General features: G+C 41.7%; 1 protein-coding gene across 4 annotated transcripts in view; it reads left to right on the top strand.

Annotated features, from left to right (window-relative positions):
- LOC111157973 (LIM domain and actin binding 1) overlaps window positions 1-18,462 on the top strand; it is a 58,692-nt gene extending 40,230 nt beyond the window's left edge. For 2 of the 4 annotated variants that reach the window (XM_022519743.1, XM_022519740.1), the window contains exons 6-10: window positions 180-287; window positions 4,356-4,413; window positions 6,489-6,601; window positions 13,691-13,824; window positions 16,165-18,462. In XM_022519743.1, the coding sequence (XP_022375451.1) occupies window positions 180-287; window positions 4,356-4,413; window positions 6,489-6,601; window positions 13,691-13,824; window positions 16,165-17,176 (1,425 nt within the window). In that variant the 3' untranslated portion in view covers window positions 17,177-18,462. The remainder of the gene's footprint in view (window positions 1-179; window positions 288-4,355; window positions 4,414-6,488; window positions 6,602-13,690; window positions 13,825-16,164) is intronic. The other 2 variants (XM_022519741.1, XM_022519742.1) reach the window with 1 other exon arrangement.
- Window positions 18,463-22,030: the final 3,568 nt, after the last annotated feature.

Here is a 22,030-nt window from a genome sequence, read left to right as displayed (position 1 = left end):
TTTTGTCATTTCACTAGTCAATGGGTTTTGCTTGTGAGAATTAGGGGGTTGATTTGACCCGAGGCTTCTTAAAAGAACTTTTCTTTTACCGTTCCAAATTTATTTAATGGATGTGCTATGAAGAGCATGGAATAGCGAGCTTTTTTTATTTTCGTTCACAGATTCTTTTTATTTTGTAGAATGACTTGAGAGCCAATGGCAGTGAAATCAGAACTCATAAGTTGGAGCAAAAGGAGAATGTGCCCCCAGATCCTGAGGTCTGCATCTCCCATCAGGTTGGAGAGAAGGTGGGTTGAAAAGTCTGATGTCCAGTTGCCAAGGAAGCATGTGTTCTAAATTAGATGCTTAAAATTAGAAACCACTCTAACTCTAGGCTGCAGAGTGTCTGGGAATTCGGTAACAGCTGCCAGGACAGATTGTCATTTTTGCAGGTCACATAATTTCAGTTGGGGAACTCCGCAACTCATAGCGGACCAAATAATGAACCTTCACTGGAAAATTCTTTCGCTCAGCAGATGCTCAGAGGGTATAGCGCTTAAGTGATTTTTAGAAGTCTGTTTTGATTAGAGGTGATATCTTCAAGAAATTCGTGTATTCTTCATTTAAAACATTTTATGCAAGACAAGTTCATTCTTTCATCAGACTGTTTTGAAAGCAAAGCACTATGCTAAGCGTAGGAAATGCTAAGCTTAAAAACTAAATAAGAACGAACTATTCTGTGGGGTCTTTATCTGCAAGGAAGCTAACAGAATAGAAGGGAGATGAGTAACAGGTTGGCTATCCTAAAGCAGTGTCTGACTAAGGACATTTAACCAGACTTCCTCAAGAAGGTGATGTCTGAGCCAAGTCCTGAAGAATGTGTGGGATGACCAAGTGAATAGGGAAAGGCTGAGTAAAAAGAACGAAGGGCATTCCAGGCAGACACGAACAGAGGTTTGGAAACCAGAGGCTAGGACCCAGGGCACATAGAGGTAATGGGGAAAGCCAAGTGGAGGGAGAGGGCCAGGCCAGGTCTTGAGAAGCTTTATATGCCACGCTTGAGACTTTGGATAGAGTCCTGCCAAGGTGAAAAACCTTAGGAAGATTTTAAGCAAATGATATTTATGTTTTACGCACCTATCATTAGATGAATGGCTTGGTTGGTGTACGTAACAACATTAATGACAGGTGAATTTATCATTCTCTTTGCCAGTCCATTACCCAGGTTTGGTTTTGTTTTGTTTTTGTCTTTTGATCAATATGATATCCAAATGTTAAGTTAGATGAGGAGAAAGGAGCTTTCAAATATGTCACAGTGATTAATCTTAGGAGAAGAGTCATTGCTTCGGTTACACATATTGATACCCTTGAGGCCGTTCTTCCAAAAGGTGAGGAGATCATTAACATGGATTAGGAGCAATAGTTGTCAAATTTACTAGACTATAGGAGACATTAAAAAGCGTGATATAGGGGCGCCTGGGTGGCTCAGTCAATTAAGTGTCTGCCTTCAACTCAGTTCATGATCCTGGGATCCTAGGATGGAGCCCCACATTCTCCCTCTCCCCTTATTCCTCTTCCCTGCTCATGCTCTCTCTCTCTCTCTGTCAAATAAATAAATAAAATCTTAAAAAAAAAAAAAAGCATGCTGTATTGACAGAATGCCAATTAAGAACTTATGAAATCCACTACACATTTGGACCAAAGTATGCACAGAGGAAAAATGGCCTCAGATTAATGGCTACAAAATTTGAATCTTATGATACAACAGGAAAAAGAAAATTAGAAAAATTTAAATCTCTTTATTTTACAAAAACATATTATAAGTGTATGTTGAAATAATGAGACAAAATACTTGGCAGCTATTTTGTAATCATAAAATCATCCAATAAATTATATATATTCTGGGGCACGTGGGTGGCTCAGATGGTTAAGCATCTGCCCTCAGCTCAGGTCATGATCCCAGAGTCCTGGGACTGAGTCCCATTTTGGGCTCCCTGCTCAGTGGGGAGCCTGCTTCTCCCTCCGCCTCTGCCTTTCTGTCTCTCATGAATAAATAAATAAAATAAATAAAATCTTTTTAAAAAATTACATATATCCTTGGAACAGTGGGCTCACGCATTAGTCCCAAGATACACATGCCATGTATCAAGTGAGTTCTCTTTATTAGACTGCCTGGTTTTCGTATCTTTAAGTGGGAGATCATGTCTTAAGAATAAACTGAGTTGGGGTGCCTTGCTGGCTCAGTGAGTGGAATGTGCAACTCTTGGTCACGGGGTGATGAGTTCAAGCCCCATGCTGGGTGTACAGATTACTTAAATATAAAATCTTTTTTTTTTTTTAAAGAATAACTGAGTTAAAATGTTACATACTATAAAAAAGAAACTTAAGAGAAAAATACTGCCAGCACTGAAATCTCCCCATCTATCCCAGGAGCATAGTTTGAGAAATGATCATCTAGAAAATAATGCTTAGATTGTCCCTAATCTAATTTTGTGTTTGCTTCTTGATTGTCTTCACACTGATTTGAAACTAGAACTCTGAGTTGAACTAGAGGATTGGAACACTGTAATTATAACCTAAAAGGGCATCAGTGGAACTAAACCATGAATTGAGGCATGGGTGGGGAAGAAAGGAGATAAAGACAGAACACAGTCTTCAAGTACATACTGCAGGTTTCTAAAGCTGGGGCTGCCTTCAGATTCATAAAATTTTTCAGAACCTGTTATCCTTTCAGCTATTTGCCTAGCTTTTGTTAACTGATACCCAAGAACTATTTGAACTTCAACTTGTTACAAAGGGACATTACTGCTAGGGTGAACTTTCTGAAATAGAATATTTTGTCAGAGTATTGTTCTTCCCTTTCTCCTCTTATAAACGAAATTGAGCTTTCCTTTCATAAAATGTTGAAGCAGGGCGCCTGGGTGGCTCAGTTGGTTAAGCGACTGCCTTCAGCTCAGGTCATGATCCTGGAGTCCTGGGATCGAGTCCCGCATCAGGCTCCCAACTCCACGGGGAGTCTGCTTCTCCCTCTGACCTTCTCCTCGCTCATGCTCTCTCTCACTGTCTCTCTCTCTCAAATAAATAAAATGTTTAAAAAAAAAAAATGTTGAAGCAAATCTCACGTGCCCTCTCCCGGTAGTTCCTGCGGTGAGGTCAGCTGGTTGGGCGTGTGCAATGTCATGATTGGCAGTAAGTTTACCCTGCAGGTTCAAGGTGACCAAAATTAGAGGTGAGAGAGGAACATCCTAGGATGGATGCACCTACTGATTAACAAGAATTGAAGAGCTTGTAATTTCTTTCATATCATTAAATGAAATAATGCATGTAAAGTGATCATTCCAATACTTGGCACATACTAAACACTCAGTAAATGTTGACTATTATTATATTGGTTTGCTCTATGCCATGTCAGAATTACTGTAATGAAAACAGAGTGGGGGCACCTGGGTGGCCTGGTCTCAGTTCAGGATCTTGATCTCAGGGTCCTGAGTTCAAGCCCTGCATTGGGCTCTATGTTGGGTGTGGAGCCTAGTTAAAAAGAAAAAAAAAAGAGAGAGAGAATAATGAGAAAAAACAACCATGCAAAAATTCAGGTGCAGTCAGCCAATGACTTAAACTCCATTGTGAATTTCTTCACTACATTAGACATCCTGACAGAAACACTCAGCATTGCTATAAAATCCCTGACATTTGAATGAAAGACGTCTACACGAAGACTACACATTGGGTCACCTACTGACCCTTCATGATTTTGAGTGCGATGAAAGATACCCAAAAGGCCTAGCTAGATCTGCAGTTTTGTTAAGCACTGCCATTTTGAGACTGGGATTAAAAAGAAAAACTGACCTTGAAGATGATACCAGAGGTTGGGTTTTGGTCAATTTGCCTTTTGGCTATCAAAAGGTCTTCAGTACTTGTAAGCTTGTCTCAGCAGAATGTAACTGGTTGGGAAATAAGGAATTACGAAGCTAAAGGATTAAGAGTAGTTCCTACTGTAAAGACTTCATCTCGCCTTGGAGTGAGTTATAGTTCTATGGTAAGGAGCTCTGTTCTCTGTGATAGAGGGTTTTGTTTTGCCTTTTTTTTTTTATTTGACAGTAGAAAGATATGGTTTAGAAGTTCTTTTATAAAGGGAGATGATGCACACTTTTGGCAGCTGAGTGCAGTCTGTTTCTCCCGTTACTCTGTAATTGAGAGGCATGTTAATATCCTCATAAAAGACATTTTGCTGCCTCTTGTTTAAATGCTCAGCTGTTCTGGGGCCCGTTATTTCCCCTAGGCAGCCAGTGACTGACTAGAGTCAGCAGGTTTTTATGGCATTAACAGCAGTCTGCTCTTTTATTTTTAATGTGATTCTTAATCCCTCCCTTTTGTAGGTTTCTGCAACTGAGAATAGCCTGGCAGTCCGTTCCACCCCTGCTGAAGATGACTCCCGTAAGCATTTGTTCTTAGATCTGGAGGATGAGGTTCTTGTTCTGTATTCTGTATTTGGTCTAGGAATGTCCCCCTTGCTGGCAGTGCTGCGAATGCAACATATTAAACCCAGCAATTGAGCTGATCAAATCTTTCACTTGGTATTAAGGACTTATGCTTGCATACCCTTCACACATTCCATGGCTTAGGGAGAAGTTAAGCTCAATATGATTAACTTGGGGCAAACCGAATAGTTTTGGTCCTTCTCTCATTGAAAGTATCCTGCCTTTTGTATCAAACCTTTTCAGGGTTCAAGCTGTAAAAACCAATTTTGAAGTTTCGTTTTCACAGGAGTTTGGCCAAGAAGGATTTTATTTATTTACAGGGATAAAGAATTGGCATTCTTTTTCAAAAATATATTTTTCTTGGGGCACCTGGGTAGCTCAGGTGTTAAGCATCTGCCTTCGGCTCAGGTCATGATCCCAGGGTCCTGGAATCAAACCCCGAATCAGGCAGGGAAACCTGCTTCTCCCTCTCATTTTCCCCCTGCTTGGGTTCCCTCTCTCCCTCTGTGTCAAATAAATAAATAAATAAAATCTTAAAAAAAAATTTTTTCTTCTAAAAATATCTTTCTCTCCTTACCTACATTTGTACCACAGTCCATCTTCTAGCCTGATTCTAGAGATTTTCCTGTTGGTGCTGAATTTTATCACCTTTTTATCCATTTCAAGCCTCACTTCTCCCAAAAACAGAAACGTTTCTGTTTTTTTTTTCCTTTCATTATTTACTATATCCACTTTTGATTCTGATTTTCAGTGTTTTTTTTTAAGATATACGTGGATTTCTGGGACGCCTGGGTGGCTCAGTCGGTTAAGTGTCTGCCTTCGGGTCAGGTGGTGATCAGGGTCCTGGGATAGAGCCCACATCTGGCTCCCTGCTCAGCAGGGAGTCTGCTTCTCCCTCTGCCTGCTGCTCCCCCTGCTTGTGCTCTCTCTCTCTGTCTCTGTACCTGACAAATAAATGAGTAAAAAAAGTCTTAAAAAATTAAAAAATATATATATGTGGATTTCTAGCTTCTCCCCAGGTTTACTTCATTAGACATTGAAAACTCAGCAACTAAAATAGAAATATGAATTCAACAAATATCTAGTAAATTGTACCTTAAAATTTCAGAGAGAAATTTGCTGCTTGAATCCAAGAACATTCCTTTTGCAGTCATTTTGCTTGGACTAGAAATTTTTCTGAGTTTTGACTAGGTTTGCAAAACGTTTGAAAAATAAGCCTTAACTTTTTAGTACTTTGTTGACCTAACTCTAGATTTTAAGGAATTCTTTTATTGTTCCTTAGTAGTACTTTTCTGTGTCTGCTCAGTTTTCCACACAATGACTATATTGGCAAAAAATTAACTTATGTAGGTGACACATCAATGATTATGAAAAAAGCTTCATGAAGCCTTTTTCCATAATCTCTATCCATAGATATTTGTTATAGGACTGACCAAAAAGATTGTGTCAAATTGCACACACACACCCACATGTGCACATTTGTGGGTCTGGGTGAGGGTGTGCGTGTGCAGTAGGAAATTTATATCCTCACAATCCATCATTTTTCCAACTTCAGTTGAAGCATCCCAAAAGGAGTTATTGGGGGTGCTAACTACCAAAAAGGTCATTAACATCTACAAACAGCCTTTTTTAAAAAATTTAAATTCAATTCATTAACATATGGTATATTATTAGTTTCAGAGGTAGAGTTTAGTGATTCATCAGTCTTACATAATACCCAGTGCTCATTACATCATGTGCTAAAAACAGGCTTTAAAAATGACAAATTGGGGTGGGGGGAAGGGACAGGGTAGGAGGGAGAGCACGGGCAGAAAGTTCTATAGATCGGGTGATTTGGATTTCTGCAGTGTGTGGCAAAGGGTGAGAAAGCCTCCCAGCTCAGAACTTAAGAGCATAACTTTTAGTATTAGAAGAGCTGTGTTCTCCTGGTATTGAAAAGTTCTCTTTGGTGTCCAACTTCTGCTTTGGGAAGGAATTATTTCTGAGACTTCCCTTGAGGTGTTATAAAATGTCTTCCTTTTGTAACTCAAGCAGGTAACTCCCAGTTCAAGAGTGAGGTCCAGCAGCCTGTCCATCCCAAGCCACTAAATCCAGATGCCAGAGCCTCCAGCCTCTCTGAAAGTTCCCCTCCCAAAGCGGTGAAGGTATGGTGGCTATTTCTCTCAGAGCCTTTAGACATGGTTTACTAGTAAAGCTCGTTGCACCTTATATCATTATGTTCATTATAACCCGTTTTTGCTTTCCTGGGGATGAAAACATCAAGTAAGGGCATACTTAAGCCAGTCACTTACCCTGGAAATCTTGTTCTTCTGCTCAGATGTTTGAGCCAGGAGGGGAGAGGTTCACTAATAGCTTTCAGTTTGAAATCTGGAAAATTCATGAAAGTTTTAGGGAAACCCAAAGTTAAAGAAAATGATGTGGGATCTATTTATTTAATTTTTTTTTTTTTTTTAAGCGGAAAAAATGCCCAAGTCCATAAATCTGTGAATGGGCAAAAGACCACAAAATGGGAAATTCAAGAAATCTGTTAAACTAAATCAGCCCATTGGATGGGGATGTGCATGTCAGCTTAGAGAGAGTGGCCCCCTGGTCTGAAGAACTTGACTGTAACATGATTGGTGGTTAGCGTCTTTAAAAAAAGAATGTGTAAGTTGCAGTGGGGGTTGGCCAGCCCATTTGCTGTAAAATGGGGCACTCAATAACATTCATACTAGGATATATAATATTAGATGTTAAGGAATGTATAAAAGTTTTGTACCCTAAGAAAACTTTACTAGGCCACTCAATCTCTGGCCACCTTTTATTCACCAGTTTTTAAAAACAGTCTTTTCCCATAAATTTTATGAATAAATATATACTCTTATAAAAGAAAAGTTAAAAAAACAACAACAACAACAACAACACTCAATACCTACTTTAGACTTCATTACCTGACTTGTTATAATGAAATGCTTTGCTAATGTAGTGCAAATTTAGCCACATGGATGAATAACCAAACATAGGCACACTTCTTTAGTGTCTTTCTCCTCTGGTGCTCTCTTAAGTAGGTTGGTTTTGTTTAGAAAGTTTTGACATTTCAAAGAAAGGCTACAGTAGGTAGAATTGGTGTGTTGATGGTTTGTAACGGCCCCAGGCCCCAACCTCCTGGACCCATCAGCTGTGCTTGTACCTCTCAATTGTGGGCATGACTGGTGCCTTGATGAAAGTTCAAGTGCACAAAAAGGAGGAAGAGAAGAGGACATAGATGAAAGTTCGGAACAAAAGGAGAAAAGGGGACAATCTGGGACTGAAAAGGCGAGTTAAAAAAGGGAAAAGGGCTGAGTGAAGAATGTAAATGAGAACTTTATGGGAAGCTGAGATTCATGAGCAAATTCATGAGATTGAAGAACAGAGGGTGAAGAAAGTAGCAAGAGAAAGCAGGTAAAGGGAGGAAGGACGGAGTTACAGTGATTGAGCTGCCCATTGTATTCAGCATGACCCTCCTCTTCTGGTGGCCTTAAAGTCCAGCTCATGCTGTCATCAGCACTTTGTCCAGTATCTGGAGCCCAACAAAGTAGCAAATGCCATGGGGTTAATTTCTTCTCCAACAGAGACCCTGCCCAGAAGTGAGTCCTTGAGTTGTGGTTGTGGATAAAGAACAAGCCAGTAAATCTGACTTGGCCATGGACTGGGGGCTTAGGGAAATTCCATGGCTTGTCTAAAAATTAAAATCTGTTCTTGAGGATCTGTGATTCTCAACCTAGGCTTGTTTCCCTCCCTCAACTGCTAGGTCAGACCTCTTGGTACTAGGTTGAACTTTTTTTTTTTTTTTTTTTAAGATTTTATTTATTTATTTGTCAGAGAGAGAGAGGGAGAGAGAACGAACACAGGCAGACAGAGTGGCAGGCAGAGGCAGAGGGAGAAGCAGGCTCCCCACAGAACAAGGAGCCTGATGCGGGACTCGATCCCAGGACGCTGGGATCATGACCTGAGCCGAAGGCAGCGGCTTAACCAACTGAGCCACCCAGGCGTCCCTAGGTTGAACTTTTGAGGTCTCTCCTTGATTCAGACTCCAGGGTCTCAGCTGCTGAGTGCCGAATGACAGAGTGCACCTCACTTAGGTCCTCCCTAGCATACAAGGGATGAGGGGAGGTGGAGATGAAGCTCCCCCTGTACCTGTCCGAGACCCAGCCCTGTTCTTTGGCCCCGGACACTCAGCAGGAGAATGCAGACAGGCCTGCTTTCACCAGAAAGACACTTCAGGTTTTGAACGTTGTGTAAAGACTAGAGTAAATGGGCCTGGCTCCTGTGTTTGCCTGTGGTCCAAAGCTCAAATGATTACAGATGGGACTCCATCACATCTCCACTTTTATCTAAGGGTAGTTTATTTTCTCCTCCTCACATTTATCCTTTACATTCTGAAGGCAAGTGTGTATATATATACACTTCGGTGTTTATAGGAAGACCTTCTGGCGTCACTGGTCTCACGGCTATAGACCATGCGACAGAAGTTGTTTCTCCACTTGGGGAAATTACATACAGCCCAGAATAAACTTGTTCACTCAGAATAGGTTTCTAGGCCCCACACATACTGGAAAAACTGTTCCTTAGTGCCTATCTGTCTTTTGTTGAAAAATGGGACATCTGAGGTAGAGATTCAATTCGTTTCAAACTTTAGCTTGGTAAAGTAAAAAAAATAAAATAAAATGATACTGGTCTTTACAAGTAAGAGTTTTATTTGTGTCTTTTGAATGACACAATGATGAGACGTGGTGCTAATGAAATTGAAGTTGCAGGTTCATTCTCAAAAAAAAAAGTCTGGGAGCAGAGCTCAGTGGACCCTATGAGGTAGATCAGGAACTTTCTACTCAAGATACACAGAGGTCTCATAGGCTTTAAGTCCTTCTACTGAGAGAAGTTATCCCCTAAATGTTTCCAGGGTGGGGAGGATAGGGAGGAAGAAGCTAAGGAGATGTGGCCAGCTCTGGGAACACCCACTTGCCCTCACTAGGACAGCCAAGGCTTCCTTGACTGGTCCTGCTGAAGGATGTGGAGAGAAAACATGGCAGACTGCATGAGAGGACACACTCTGGTACCCTGTCTGTGCTCTGCTGGCTGTCCCTTCCTCTATGGACAGGGTAGGAGGTTTTATGCTATTTTGCAAAGCCATTAGAATTATGCTGGAAGGACATCTAGAATCGTTTCTTACTATCTCCATTATTCCTGCTTTATCAGAACACAGACCTTTCCCCCACATGTAGAGCAGTCTGTTTAAGACGGGAGTATCTCCAAAATGCTGTCAAAAAGAGTTTCACGGAAAGCCATGGGGAAGGGTTAAGGCTGCACAGAGCTGGCCCATCCGTTTACTGTATATGAAGAATTTCAGTTTAATTACCTAGATATTTTGCACAGATGGGAAAGGAGGGAATGAAAGGCATTTTGTGGTGTTCTGAGGAATGGAAGCCTGACATCAATACAGAATTTTCTTCTGATTTCACCATGTCCAAAGGCTAGTTAGCTTCACTGACTCTTGCCAGGTCTCTCCCCGTATATGTGTATGTTGTTTATATATATTACATATACATATAAATATAAATGTATCTATAATCTCCAAACTAGAGCTTTCATTAGACTGAAATAGGTGTATAAGATAAGAGGGTGAAAGAACATAGGGGAAGGCGTACACATTTATTAGAAAAATAGCTTTGCATAGATGCTGATCAACAGAGGGCCTGTAAGATCCCTCATATGGGAAAGACGTGACAGTGTTTATGAACATCAGTTATGTAAATATTACTACCACCCAGAGATACTATCTACATATTTGAATTTGAAACAAAGTGAGGACTGTAGTTTGGTTCAAGCTGCTAGAGGGAGATTATTTTCATTTGGGTTAGCATCTGCTCTCCTCCCCAAAGAGTTCCCTTTAGTTATGGAAAATCAGCACGCCAGGACAATTTAGAACATGCTCTATTGGTTTGTGAATCGAGAGTTCTGAGTTTTAATTTTAATTCTGTTACTGACCGTGGGAGCTTTGATAAGGAACAGTGCTGTCGTTTCTACACGTGAAAAAGAGTGAGGGAGGAGAGATGAAAAACATCTGACCTAGGGAAAAAATATATCTTAAAGATAAAAAATAATGTCTAAAATTCTAATACTGGCAGTATTAGAATTAGAATTTCAGTTTAATTACCTAGATATTTTGCACAGATGGGAAAGGAGGGAATGAAAGGCATTTTGTGGTGTTTTGCCGTGCCAAGTCCGAGCATACCATGAAGGCATGGGCAGGATATTTGCCAGGCCTACCATAATGGTAGAGATTTTTGGGCACTGACTCTGCTTCCTGTCGTCTGAATAGACATGGGGGCAATTACAGAAAAGTGGCTGAGAGCCCGGGACAGAGGAAGTAAAGGGAAGGCACAGACGCCGCCACTCTGATTTGGCATATTACCAGATTGGGATCCTCTTGACTTTATGAAACTAGAAAGCCCTTGGGCAGCTGCGATATAAACATTAAATAATATTGGAAAAGGTCTATGTAAAAACTGGGTAGGAATAATGGGCCTCTGCTATGTCTGGTTAATTAGAAGCTTGTGGTTAGTCAGGTGTTTGGGCTAGCAATCAATTAATTTGATGTTAAGGAGGGATGGCTTTTCACACGGGTGGGTGAAGGCCCCGTTTAAGGGAGAGCCATTGTGGGTCAGGTGTGGGAGGCAGTAAGACACTAAAGAATTGTTAATGAGACACTCCTTGTGTGGGCGAAGGCTCAGAACAGCTCTCTCTCCTGAGCTGGGCCAGGTTCCACCCTCAGGTAGACAGGAGTGAGGCTGCTTTTGCCCACAATTAGCAGAATTACTTGAAAAGTCAAGAAAATGTGGTCTTATTCTTGGATCTGAGTCTGTACCTGAGTTTCAGCTCAGCGGCAGTGAAGCGCCCCAGGGCCCCCCCAATGCTGTGTATTCACCGAAGGTTCCTGTTTGTCTCTTGCAGCTTCTGCTTCCTGCTCCTCGGGTACCTAATCTCTGCTCCTGCCTTCCACTTTCCTCCTAACGTGAGCTCAGCTTTCAGCTTTCTCTCAGGTTTTCCTTTCTGTTCCCGGGGCCGCATCCTCCTTCAGTGTGTCCTGTGTGTGTGTGATGGAAGGCGGGCTCCAGATCTCTCCATTCCCCGTGAGCACAGTCACACCCCTCTCCTCTTGGACCCTGGGAGATTCCTGTCTCCTGCTCTGTCTTTACTGCCCAGAAGGAATGCTGTCCTCCTAAGTCAAGGGCTCAAAATGCGGAAGCCGCCCTGCAGCTGAAAAAGAGTTTCAGTCTGAGAAATAGATACATTTGGCCTCTGACTTTTGCATCATGTGAATTGTGATCTGCACCAGGTCTCTCCCATGCTGTCAACTGTACTGTTACACCCAAATTTTATTTTGCATTTTAATGTGTTTCCTGCTTGCTAGACAAGGACCTAGTTCTTTTTAGAGAAAACCTAATTAAAACTATGCAGTGACATCTCCACGGAGTCCTATCTTGTTAGAAGTGTCCATGTAAGAATTCTGAGCTCCAGATAAGGCCCTGATTGCTTCCAACAGCATTCAGTCATAATAATATTTGATCATATTTAAATACCTCCCTTGTGCTTGATAAACTAGGTTGAACTTGTCTTTGACTATTTAAGTTTTTCTTTTTAGGGCTCTAACCTTAGGAATGGAAGGGGGCTGTTGAGGAGCCATTTCCATTCAGTTCTTTTCCTTCGTTCTTCAATCCCTTGGTGCTATTTGGGAGTTTACCACTAAACTCTATTAAACTCCCTTTTATAAAGATTTCCCTTTATGGCTTTTTTTTTTTTTTTTTTTTGCCCATTTTCTACTTTTGTTTCCTGTCCGGATCCATTTGGGAAACGATTCCTATTTTTTGCTTTACCTCCTGGTGAATCATGTAGCAACTGAACCAGCAGTCTGAATTTTTTACGGAACTATTTTCAGGGTTTTTTTTAAATGAAAATTCTATCTTGCCCATAACCTGGTTTATTTTTGGCTTATCTTAACCATTCAAGTCCTGGACCTTGGGACTAATTTGCATTATTTACCACCACACAGGTCTTGGCTGCAGAGCACCACCAGCCCCCCTGCCCCACCTCCCACTCAGGTGCCTGTAAGAGCTTCCTGCGACCTTGACCTTAACCTTAACGCAAGCTGCTCCTGCATTTGCTGGAAAGGTGTTTCTGCTGGAGCAAGTCAAGAGTTATTTACAAATACCTAGGGTCTTCTTACCCCCAGCCCCTAGTAGCCCAGTGACCATTTCTTAAGTAAAAACTTGCCTTTTGGGAATTCTTACTTTCATCAGTGCTATAATACGACCTATTTTATTTTCTTTAGGATTGGGATTACCAGCTGAAAGAGCTGTGCTCACCCTGCTCTTATTCCACCCTTTACAGACAGTTTGTGAATTCCCAGTCTGTTATGACTTTTCACTCCCCATTACAATAGTTTTCTCCATTGTTTTTTGGGGGGGTTTTGTTTGCTTGTTTTTTAAGTAGGCTCCATGCCCATCATGGGGCTCTAACTCACAACCCGGAGATCAAGAGTTCTCATGCTCTCCCACCTGTGCCAGCCAGATTGGTTTCTGAGAAAATTATAGAAACCTATAGCTTTGTTGGGCTATGCTTTCTTCTGGAGTCCTAATGAAATTGTTTGTCTCTTTAAAATTAATTACATTTACATGTCAGTTTTGACTTACTTAAAAATATTGTGCCTAATGGATAAAATATTATGCTAAGTCAAGATTATAAGTGGCGAACACTAAAAGATGCTTTATCAAATTGTCTTTTCCCAATTCCCAAAGTCCAGTGCTTTTCCTCTCCTTTAAATTTATCCCCTTCCGAATCTGTTCTTGTAAAAGTCTGTCCCTTTACCAGGCACTTGAATCAAACAAACTTCCGTGTGTGATGACATTTTCTCCTAATTTCTTGTCCGTGGAACCATTTTGTGTGTACTTCTGTGTGTATGTGGTGGCCTGTCCAAGCCTTCCTCTGCAGTCCTGCTTCAGTGGCTGCTACACGTGGGGCAGCCAGCCAGTCGGGGAAAGGGATGCAGGAGAGCTTCCTGGCCTTAAAGAGTCAGCCGATAGAATCATAACAGGCTTAGTGTTCCTATTAGAATGGACAGGTAAGGGAGCCCTTAGTTAACAAAGTAAAACCAGGGCGCATCTCAGCAGAGGAAGAACTCATCCTTGCCTGTGCTAACGCTACCCTTTTCCTTCTAGAAGTTTCAGACACCTGCAAGAGAGACTTGTGTGGAATGTCAGAAGACAGTCTATCCGATGGAGCGTCTCTTGGCCAACCAGCAGGTGTTTCATGTCAGCTGCTTCCGTTGTTCCTACTGCAACAACAAACTTAGGTAAGCCAACCAGAGTGCGCTATCTCTCTGTGTCACTGGACCACAGGAAGGAGTCATTGGCTTTTAGAGCTCTGGTACTAGAAGCTCTTGTACAAGACTGTGCTGTTAAAGGTCCTTGAAGAAAGTAAAAAGTACCATTTAGTAACAAGTATTTCATATCAAGTGAGAGTGATGTTTGGAACTTCTTGGTACATTGATATTTTAATTTACATGTTTAATTTATGTGGAGCTTAAATCCTATGGGTGGCAGGTAAAACCCCCTGTGACTTAATTTAGTAGAATATCCCCCTTTGGTCTCACAGAATCATAAAGTTAGGAAATCTTGGGGCGCATGGGTGGCTCAGTTGGTTGAGCCACTGCCTTTGACTCAGGTCATGACCCAGGGTCGTGGGATCGAGTCCCGCATCAGGCTCCTTGCTCAGTGGGGAGCCTGCTTCTCTCTCTGCCTCTGCCTGACTCTCTGCCTGCTTGTGTGCTCTCTCTCTCTCTCTCTGATAAATAACTAAATAAAATCTTTTTTTTTAAAAATAAATAAAAAATTTAAAAAAGGAAATCTTTTTTTTTTTTTTTAAAATTTTTTTTTTTTTTTTGAAAAGACAAAGATCACAAGTAGGCAGAGAGGCAGGCAGAGGGAGAGGAGGAAGCAGGCTCCCTGCCGAGCAGAGAGCCCGATGCGGGGCTTGATCCCAGGACCCTGAGATCATGACCTGAGCCAAAGACAGAGGCTTTAATCCACTGAGCCACCCAGGCGCCCCAAAAGTTAGGAAATCTTAAGAGTATACTTGTCGGGGTGCCTGGGTGGCTCAGTTGGTTGAGCGTCTGCCTTTGGCTCAGGTCATGATCCTGGAATCCCAGGATTGCGCTCCACATCAGGCTCCCTGCTCAACAGAGAGCCTGCTTCTTCCCCTGCCACTCACCCCACTCTTGCTCTCTCTCTTTCTCAAATAAATAAAATATTTTTAAAATTTTAAATAAAATTTTTAAAATAAAATCTTTTTTAAAAAAAAGTATACTTGTCTAAGTCCTTACATGTCCCAAACTGTATAAATGGTAATAACAATAATAATAGACCTTAAAGAGCATGTATTTTTCTGTATATTGCTTCCTTTGATTTCTGAGAAAATAATTATAATTTCTTCCACATAACTCAAGGTATGGATAGAAATGTGACAAATTGGGGCTCCTGGTGGCTCAGTGAGTTAGGTGTCGAACTCTTGATTTCTGCTCAGGTCACGATCTTGGAGTTGTGAGATCGAGCTCCGTGTCGGGCTAGTTGCTCAGCATGGAGTCTGCTTGTCCCTCTGCCCTCTGCTCCTCCGCCCCCTCACCCCTGCCCGAGCTCACTTTCTCAAATAAATAAATAAAATCTTTCAAAAAAAAAAAAGATATGTGACAAATTGGGGACATACTCCATATTAACTCATTTAAATCAGAGAGTCTTAGAGAAATAAGTAACTAGGATGCCACTTCCCCCAGCTTTCTTTCCAGAGCAAGCATTCCTTCTAAGATACTACCTAGTTCCAGTGTAAGATAGCTCTAGCTCCACAACTTTCCCTCCTATTGAGCCAAAATGTGCCTCTGTAACTTCTTCTCGTTGTTTCTTTTTCTGCCCCTGGTATTAATTTTTTTTTCTCCAAAGCATATTTTTCTATGTTTCTGAATTTTTACATCTCTTCTGTGGAAATGCTATTATTTTTATATCTCCTTTAAAATGTGTTGCCCTGCAAGAGACACCAAATCTCCTAAAGGCCTGTCCAGCACTGATATTAGAGTAGATTTGCTTCCTGGCTGCTGCTCACTGGGCTGCTGTTCACCATATCCAGGCACTAGCATCTAGCGAGAACAGACCATTTGCAGGGCATTATACCTACTCCTGTAGAGATGTCCTTTTAAATTATAACACAAAAGGGGAACAAGGAAAATGATCCAACTTTGTACAAAGGGATATCATTGTAAGTAGTTATAAATTGTAAATAGGAAATCTGTGAGTGGTCAGAGACAGGTGGGCTTATCTAGGGAAGACTTCCTGGAAGAAATAATGTTTTTTGACAATTTTCACAGAGGGGAGTGAAGCCATTTGAAAATAGGAAGATATACCACATGAAAGAATGTCTTATGAAAGTTCAGGCCTAGAAATGAACATGTTTTTATACGGGTAGTAAAACACATGGGCTTGAAAGGGAGTGGGTAAAGAATTCTAGGTGGTCAATGTCCTTTTAAAGATATTTTCTAAGATATTAGCATCTTCTGAAAATACTGCAGTTGCCAGATTTCAGCCTGCTAGTATAAATAAGAGTATACAGGTCTATTAACTTTATGCTCTTTTTCTTTTAACAACAGTCTAGGAACATATGCATCTTTACACGGGAGAATCTACTGCAAGCCTCACTTCAATCAGCTCTTTAAAGCTAAAGGCAACTACGATGAAGGCTTTGGGCACAGACCACACAAGGATCTGTGGGCAAGCAAAAATGAAAATGAAGGGGTTTTGGAGAGACCAGCCCAGCTTCCAAATGCAGGCGAGACCCCTCAGAGCCCAGGGGTAGAAGATGCCCCCATTGCTAAGGTGGGTGTGCTGACAGCAACCATGGAAGCCAAGGCCTCCTCTCAGCCAGAGAAGGAAGACAAGCCAGCGGAAACCAAGAAGCTAAAGATTGCCTGGCCACCTCCCACTGAACTTGGTAGTTCAGGAAGTATCTTGGAGGAAGGGATCAAAGTATCCAAGCCCAAATGGCCTCCTGAGGATGAAATCAGCAAGCCTGACGCTCCTGAGGACGTCGATCTGGATCTGAAGAAGCTAAGACGATCTTCGTCACTGAAAGAAAGAAGCCGCCCATTCACCGTAGCAGCTTCGTTTCGAACCACTTCGGTCAAGAGCCCAAAAATCTTGTCCCCACCTATAAGGAAAGGCTGGAGCATGTCAGAGCAGAGTGAGGAGCTGATAGGAGGAGCGACAGCAGAAAGGAAACAAGTGGAAAATGCCCATACCTCCGAGAAGAATGGTAGTGTGGGAAAAACAACCTGGCAAAACCAGGAATCTAGAGGAGGGGAGATGGGGGGAAGAAGTAAGGAAGATCATAGTTTTGAGATGGGGAGTGAGAATCTTACAGAAAATGGTGCAAACTTAGATGAAGATGAAGGAAGCCTCAAGCAGCAGTCTCCACTAGAACCCAAGTCTACAAATTGGTCCAGCTTTGCAGATGATACCTCCCCGAAGGAATTCACTACCCCAAGTCAGAAATCCCAGGATGTGGGATTCTGGGAGGAAGAAGTAGTTCAAGAGCTGTCTGTGGAGGAACAGATAAAGAGAAATCGGTACTATGATGAGGATGAGGATGAGGATGAGGAATGACAGGCCACAAGTGGTGCTGGGCCTTAAATTTGTGTTCGTGTTAGTGAGCCTCTGCCCTTTCTCACAGTGATGCACGTACACAGGTATCTTAGCATGAACTGTAATTTATATGCAAGTAATTTTGGAAGAGTTCTTAAAAAAAAAAAATCCCATACTGCAGCTTAAGTGAACCAATTCTAAGTTCTAGAGATAATATTACTTAAGTCCTCTATTTTAGCAATGATAATATACGTAAGTGCTTTAAGGTCTTATGGTGAGGGGGGGAATATGCCAACTGATAAGTCCAGACTCCACTGTATTCCCAAAAGGCAATACAAAAATAGATGATTACAAGCACATTGTTAGGCTAAAATTTCAACTATGGAATTAGGGAACGTACAGAAGGGGCTTAGAGACCTAAACATTATGACTGAATGCACTTTAGTATAAAGGGCACAGTTTGTATATTTTTAAATGAGTACCAATTTAATTATTTAGTATTCGTCTGTTAAGAGATCCAATATTTAATCTTTAAAACATTTTTTAGGTTAATTTTCTTACTTTGATAGATATGGGGGATTTATTGCTATGCATCCTTTTCTCTAAATAATATCCTGAACTGGATTCTTGAGATATAACACCACCATTCTTTGGGGGCACTTGAGCACATTTGGTGCTTGGGGAGATCCACTGTCTCTCCTATAAGCTCTGGTATTTGCCAGAGAAGTTTGACTAGACCCCAAATGATTGCTTTCTTCTTTGGTAGTCTCTATGCAGCTCCTAATATACTGAAAGCTGCAATATTTTTATAAGATCTTTTGTATTGTTGTTTGCCATGTTGCATGTTAAAGCAAAAGTGAGGAGTTTAAAGGAGGAATAACAGAAAAAACTGCCTTAAACCGCTTGAGCCCAGACTTCCAGACCCGATATTCCACTTCTGATATCCCCTTTCTGGGACACTAGTTTTTTTTTGTTTTTTTTTTTTAATATTTACCGCTCTGAAATGTATTGATTTTTATGGCAAACAGTATTTCCAGGGTGCAATTAAACCAATTATAGGCCTTTTTCGGGAAGATGGTTTTCTAGTAGTTAAGTTTCAGACCATTATAAACTTGAGTACATTTGTTGTACATAATTGATATTCCAAATCTATGTGGGGGAGAGAGGTATTTTAAGCTACAGACTTTTCTTTGTACTCCCTTTTTAGAGATTTAGCTCTAATATTTTTTAGAGATGTAAAATATTCTGCTTTCTTACAGTCTTGCTTAGTCTGAAACATTTTTATTCAATAAAGCTTTTAATTTACATTTGAACTTTTCGGTGTTCCTTTCCCATTTTTATTTTACGTTGTGACAGTCTCCCAGGACCTCCTTTTACTTGAGTGGTTTGGAAAGAAAAAGCAAATGGGTCTGGTGCATTTTAAGTGAAGATAAGTGTTATGAGTATATCTCACCACTAGGTGGTGGTGTTGGGTCGATCATGGGTGCTCATCTGCCCTAAAGGAGGACAAATTTTTCTTAAAAATTGAGGGCAACTTGTCAAGAAAATTAGTGTGTACATTCAAAATGAGCTGTTTGTTTTAGCCATTCAAAATCGGTTAGTGGTTTTTTATTATTCATTGTACTCAACATTTAACAATTCACCTTGCAATTATGCCTAACATGCTAAAGGGAATTTTCAAAGGCCTCTACTTGAAGATATATGTGTTTTCCACTCTGGGCAGAGGAATAGTTGGTTGTTTGATTTCCTTTCTATGAGAGGCAACTGCCCCAATAGTTAAAGCACTTTTTTTTTTTTTTTAGTATCATTTATTTATTCATTTGAAAGAGAGCACAAGCAGGGGGTGCAGACTCCCCCACTGAGCAGGGAACTCCATGTGGGGCTCCATTCCACGACCTGGGGATCATGACCTGAGCTGAAGGCAGACACTTAACTGACTGGGCCACCCAACACTTTTTTTTTTAAATGGAAGTATGGGAGTGTGAATTACCTTGGAGATGGGCATGCTTTTTGAGTCATATGTGACATTTTTCCAGGGTCACTCACTGTATGGTCCAGGGTCTTGCCTGGTCTTCCAAATGGATGGCGGGGTACTATTTTCTGCTCTTGGCCCCATCACAGGCTGAAGTCATTTAGAAAGCCCTGTTTACTCAACATTTAATCCAGGATGACATCCATAAAATATCCAACCCTGGCTTGATTTTAGCTACATTTACTGTGTGACTCACTGATACTCCAGCCTATCCACATGGTACTCAACGAATCTACTGATTTTATACAAAAAAGTCTGTGTGTCTATGGTCAGCACTTATGGGTATTAGCTGAATATATCACCGTAAATCAGATATGCAGGGACTGAGATTAATTTTAGAAGAACCATTTTCTTTGCCTTTTAAGGGCTAAGATAGACATAGGTACAGAGAGTAGAAACAAGGACTAGCTCCATAACAATATAATAAAAGGTGATTTATTTACTTGACATATAAAATATGTCATATTTCATGACATAAAATATAAAAATATATTTTTATATATTTGTCATATATATGTCATATATATATATGACATATAAAATATAAAAAGGTGATTTTATTTATTTACTTGACAGACAGAGATCACAAGTAGGCAGAGAGGCAGGCAGAGAGAGAGGAGGAAGCAGGCTAACGGCTGAGCAGAGAGCCCAATGCGGGGCTCGATCCCAGGACCCTGAGATCATGACCTGAGCCGAAGGCAGAGGCTTTAACCCACTGAGCCACCCAGGTGCCCCGAGGATGTGCTTTTCTGTTGGTGAAGCAAGAAAAGGGGCTAGCTTGGGACCTGAGATGGTTAAGGAGACTCTTCATGACTATTATAGGGCCAACTTAGTTCCTTCTACTAGCTTGCTCATTGGATCACTGCTGAACAAGGTGAAAGCTGTACAAAGTTTGCTCTCATTACATATTTCGTCAACTATGTATTTTCTAACAGCCAAGAGGTTGAGAAATGGTACAAATGTGGTTTTGGGGGGATAGACCTTGAGACCAAGATCACTGTGTGCTAGTTCCTGCATGCCAAGTTAGTATGTTCTTTGTTCCTTGGGACTCTGATTTGAAATCCCATGGGATCAAGGAGAGTTTACTATTTTATTTTAAGATTTATTTATTTGACAGAGTGCACACAAGCAGGGGGAACAGCAGGCAGAGGGAGAGGGAGAAGGAGGCTTCCTGCAGAGCAGGGAGCCTGATGTGGGGCTCTATCCCAGGATCCTGGGATCACAACCTGAGTCGAAGGCAGACGCTTAACCCACTGAGCCACCCAGGTGCCCCAAGTTTACCTTTTTAAAATGTACCTTGAACAGAGGGTAATTACCAGTAAACTATTGCTGCATTGAAACAAAAATGGCTCCAGGCAGTGGTTTTCAGACCAGCTACAGTGGCATTGCCTATGAGTTTATTAGAAATGAGAAATACAAATCATAGGCCCCACCCTAACTCACCTCCTAAATCAGAATTTCTGTGGATGGGGTCCAGAAAACTTTTAGCAAACTCTCCATGTGAGAGATGGGACAAGCTAATATCCAAGCTGTGGTACCCCAAGTTTGAGAAACACTGAGCTAAAGCAAACCTAGTCAACTTTAGGATGGTTCCCTTGCCCTCCCCCCACCTTCTTCCTCTCCCCTTGAAACTCTAACTTCTCGTGTAAGCATGCCTTACTAGTTACAAAGTTACTTTATCTGTCCTTGAACAAGAGGTAGAGATTCAGTTCTTTTAATCTTTTCAGATCATTTTAGTTAGCCTGTGGTAATTAACCTAGCAGCTGGGTTTAGGGTTTAAACAGACCGCACTCAGGGTTCAGGAATCTCCAGCAGTTGAGGGACAATTTTGAATTTTAGCTTTTTGAAGTTTTCTTGTTTATGGCTCCCCTTTTTGTTTATGTAGATCCACAAAAGAGTTAAATATTTAATGTGGAAACCTAATATTAAGAAGGTTTATAAGACAAGGGCTCAGGGTTCCAGAGTCTAAAAACTCTCTAGATTGGAAGCCCAGGTCTACACGATTCTGTCTAACCTTGGGAAAGCTGCTTAACCTCTCTGGACCTCAATTTACCCATCGATAAAACAGTAAATACTTAACTTCGTAGGATGATGGCGTTAAATAACTGGTGTAAAATGTTCAGTACCTGGCACAGTCACTCTCCTTAAATATTGGCCATCATTTATTTTTTTCCTTTGTATTATTCTTTGGATAATATCCTTTGGATATCTTCAATTTCCTTTTACCCATGAGAAAAATAAAAGGATTTTCAAAAGTCCATTTTAAGAGATAAAACAGGGAAAGGGAATTGAGATCATAGAAAGACACGAAGGAAGGTAAAAAGTTGGGAGCACAAAACGCTACAGGTGGGCAGAGTTTAGGCGGATCTGAGAAGAGGTAGGCCCCAGTGACTGGGGCTGGGGGCAGAGATGTAGATATGGCCTGCCTTGAAGCGGGAACAGCCTTTGGAACGTCTGGGCTGAGACGGAGGAGCGTCCCCTTCAGGGAGCTAGGCCTGAAATAGGGGTGTAGCCGTGGCTGGAGGACAGTGAAGAAGGGGAAGAGTGGCCGAAACCCTTGGCAAAAATGGGCGGGGCCAGAGCTCAAGGACCGCGGGACGGGATGGAGGCGGGGCGGGGAAGTGAGGCATGGCCAGGCCAGGGGCGGGGTCCTAAGGAGAGGCGGCCCCGGGGGCCGCAGTCAGGGAGGTGGGTGGGTGTGGAGCCGAGATGGGCGGTGAAGAGGCCCGGCCCCACGGAGGAGGCGGGCTGAGACTTGCCGGGGACGAGAAGGGGCCGGAACGGGGTGGCAGCCGGTCGGGCCCCGCCCCGGGGCCGCCTCCTCGCGGGTTCCGTTGGCTAAA

Source organism: Enhydra lutris, unplaced genomic scaffold, assembly GCF_002288905.1.
Source record: "Enhydra lutris kenyoni isolate GAN:26980312 unplaced genomic scaffold, ASM228890v2 scaffoldscaffold56, whole genome shotgun sequence".
NCBI classification, from domain to species: Eukaryota; Metazoa; Chordata; class Mammalia; order Carnivora; family Mustelidae; genus Enhydra; species Enhydra lutris.
The sequence above is the reverse complement of the archived record's forward strand: the minus strand, read 5'-3'. Positions and strand labels throughout refer to the sequence as shown.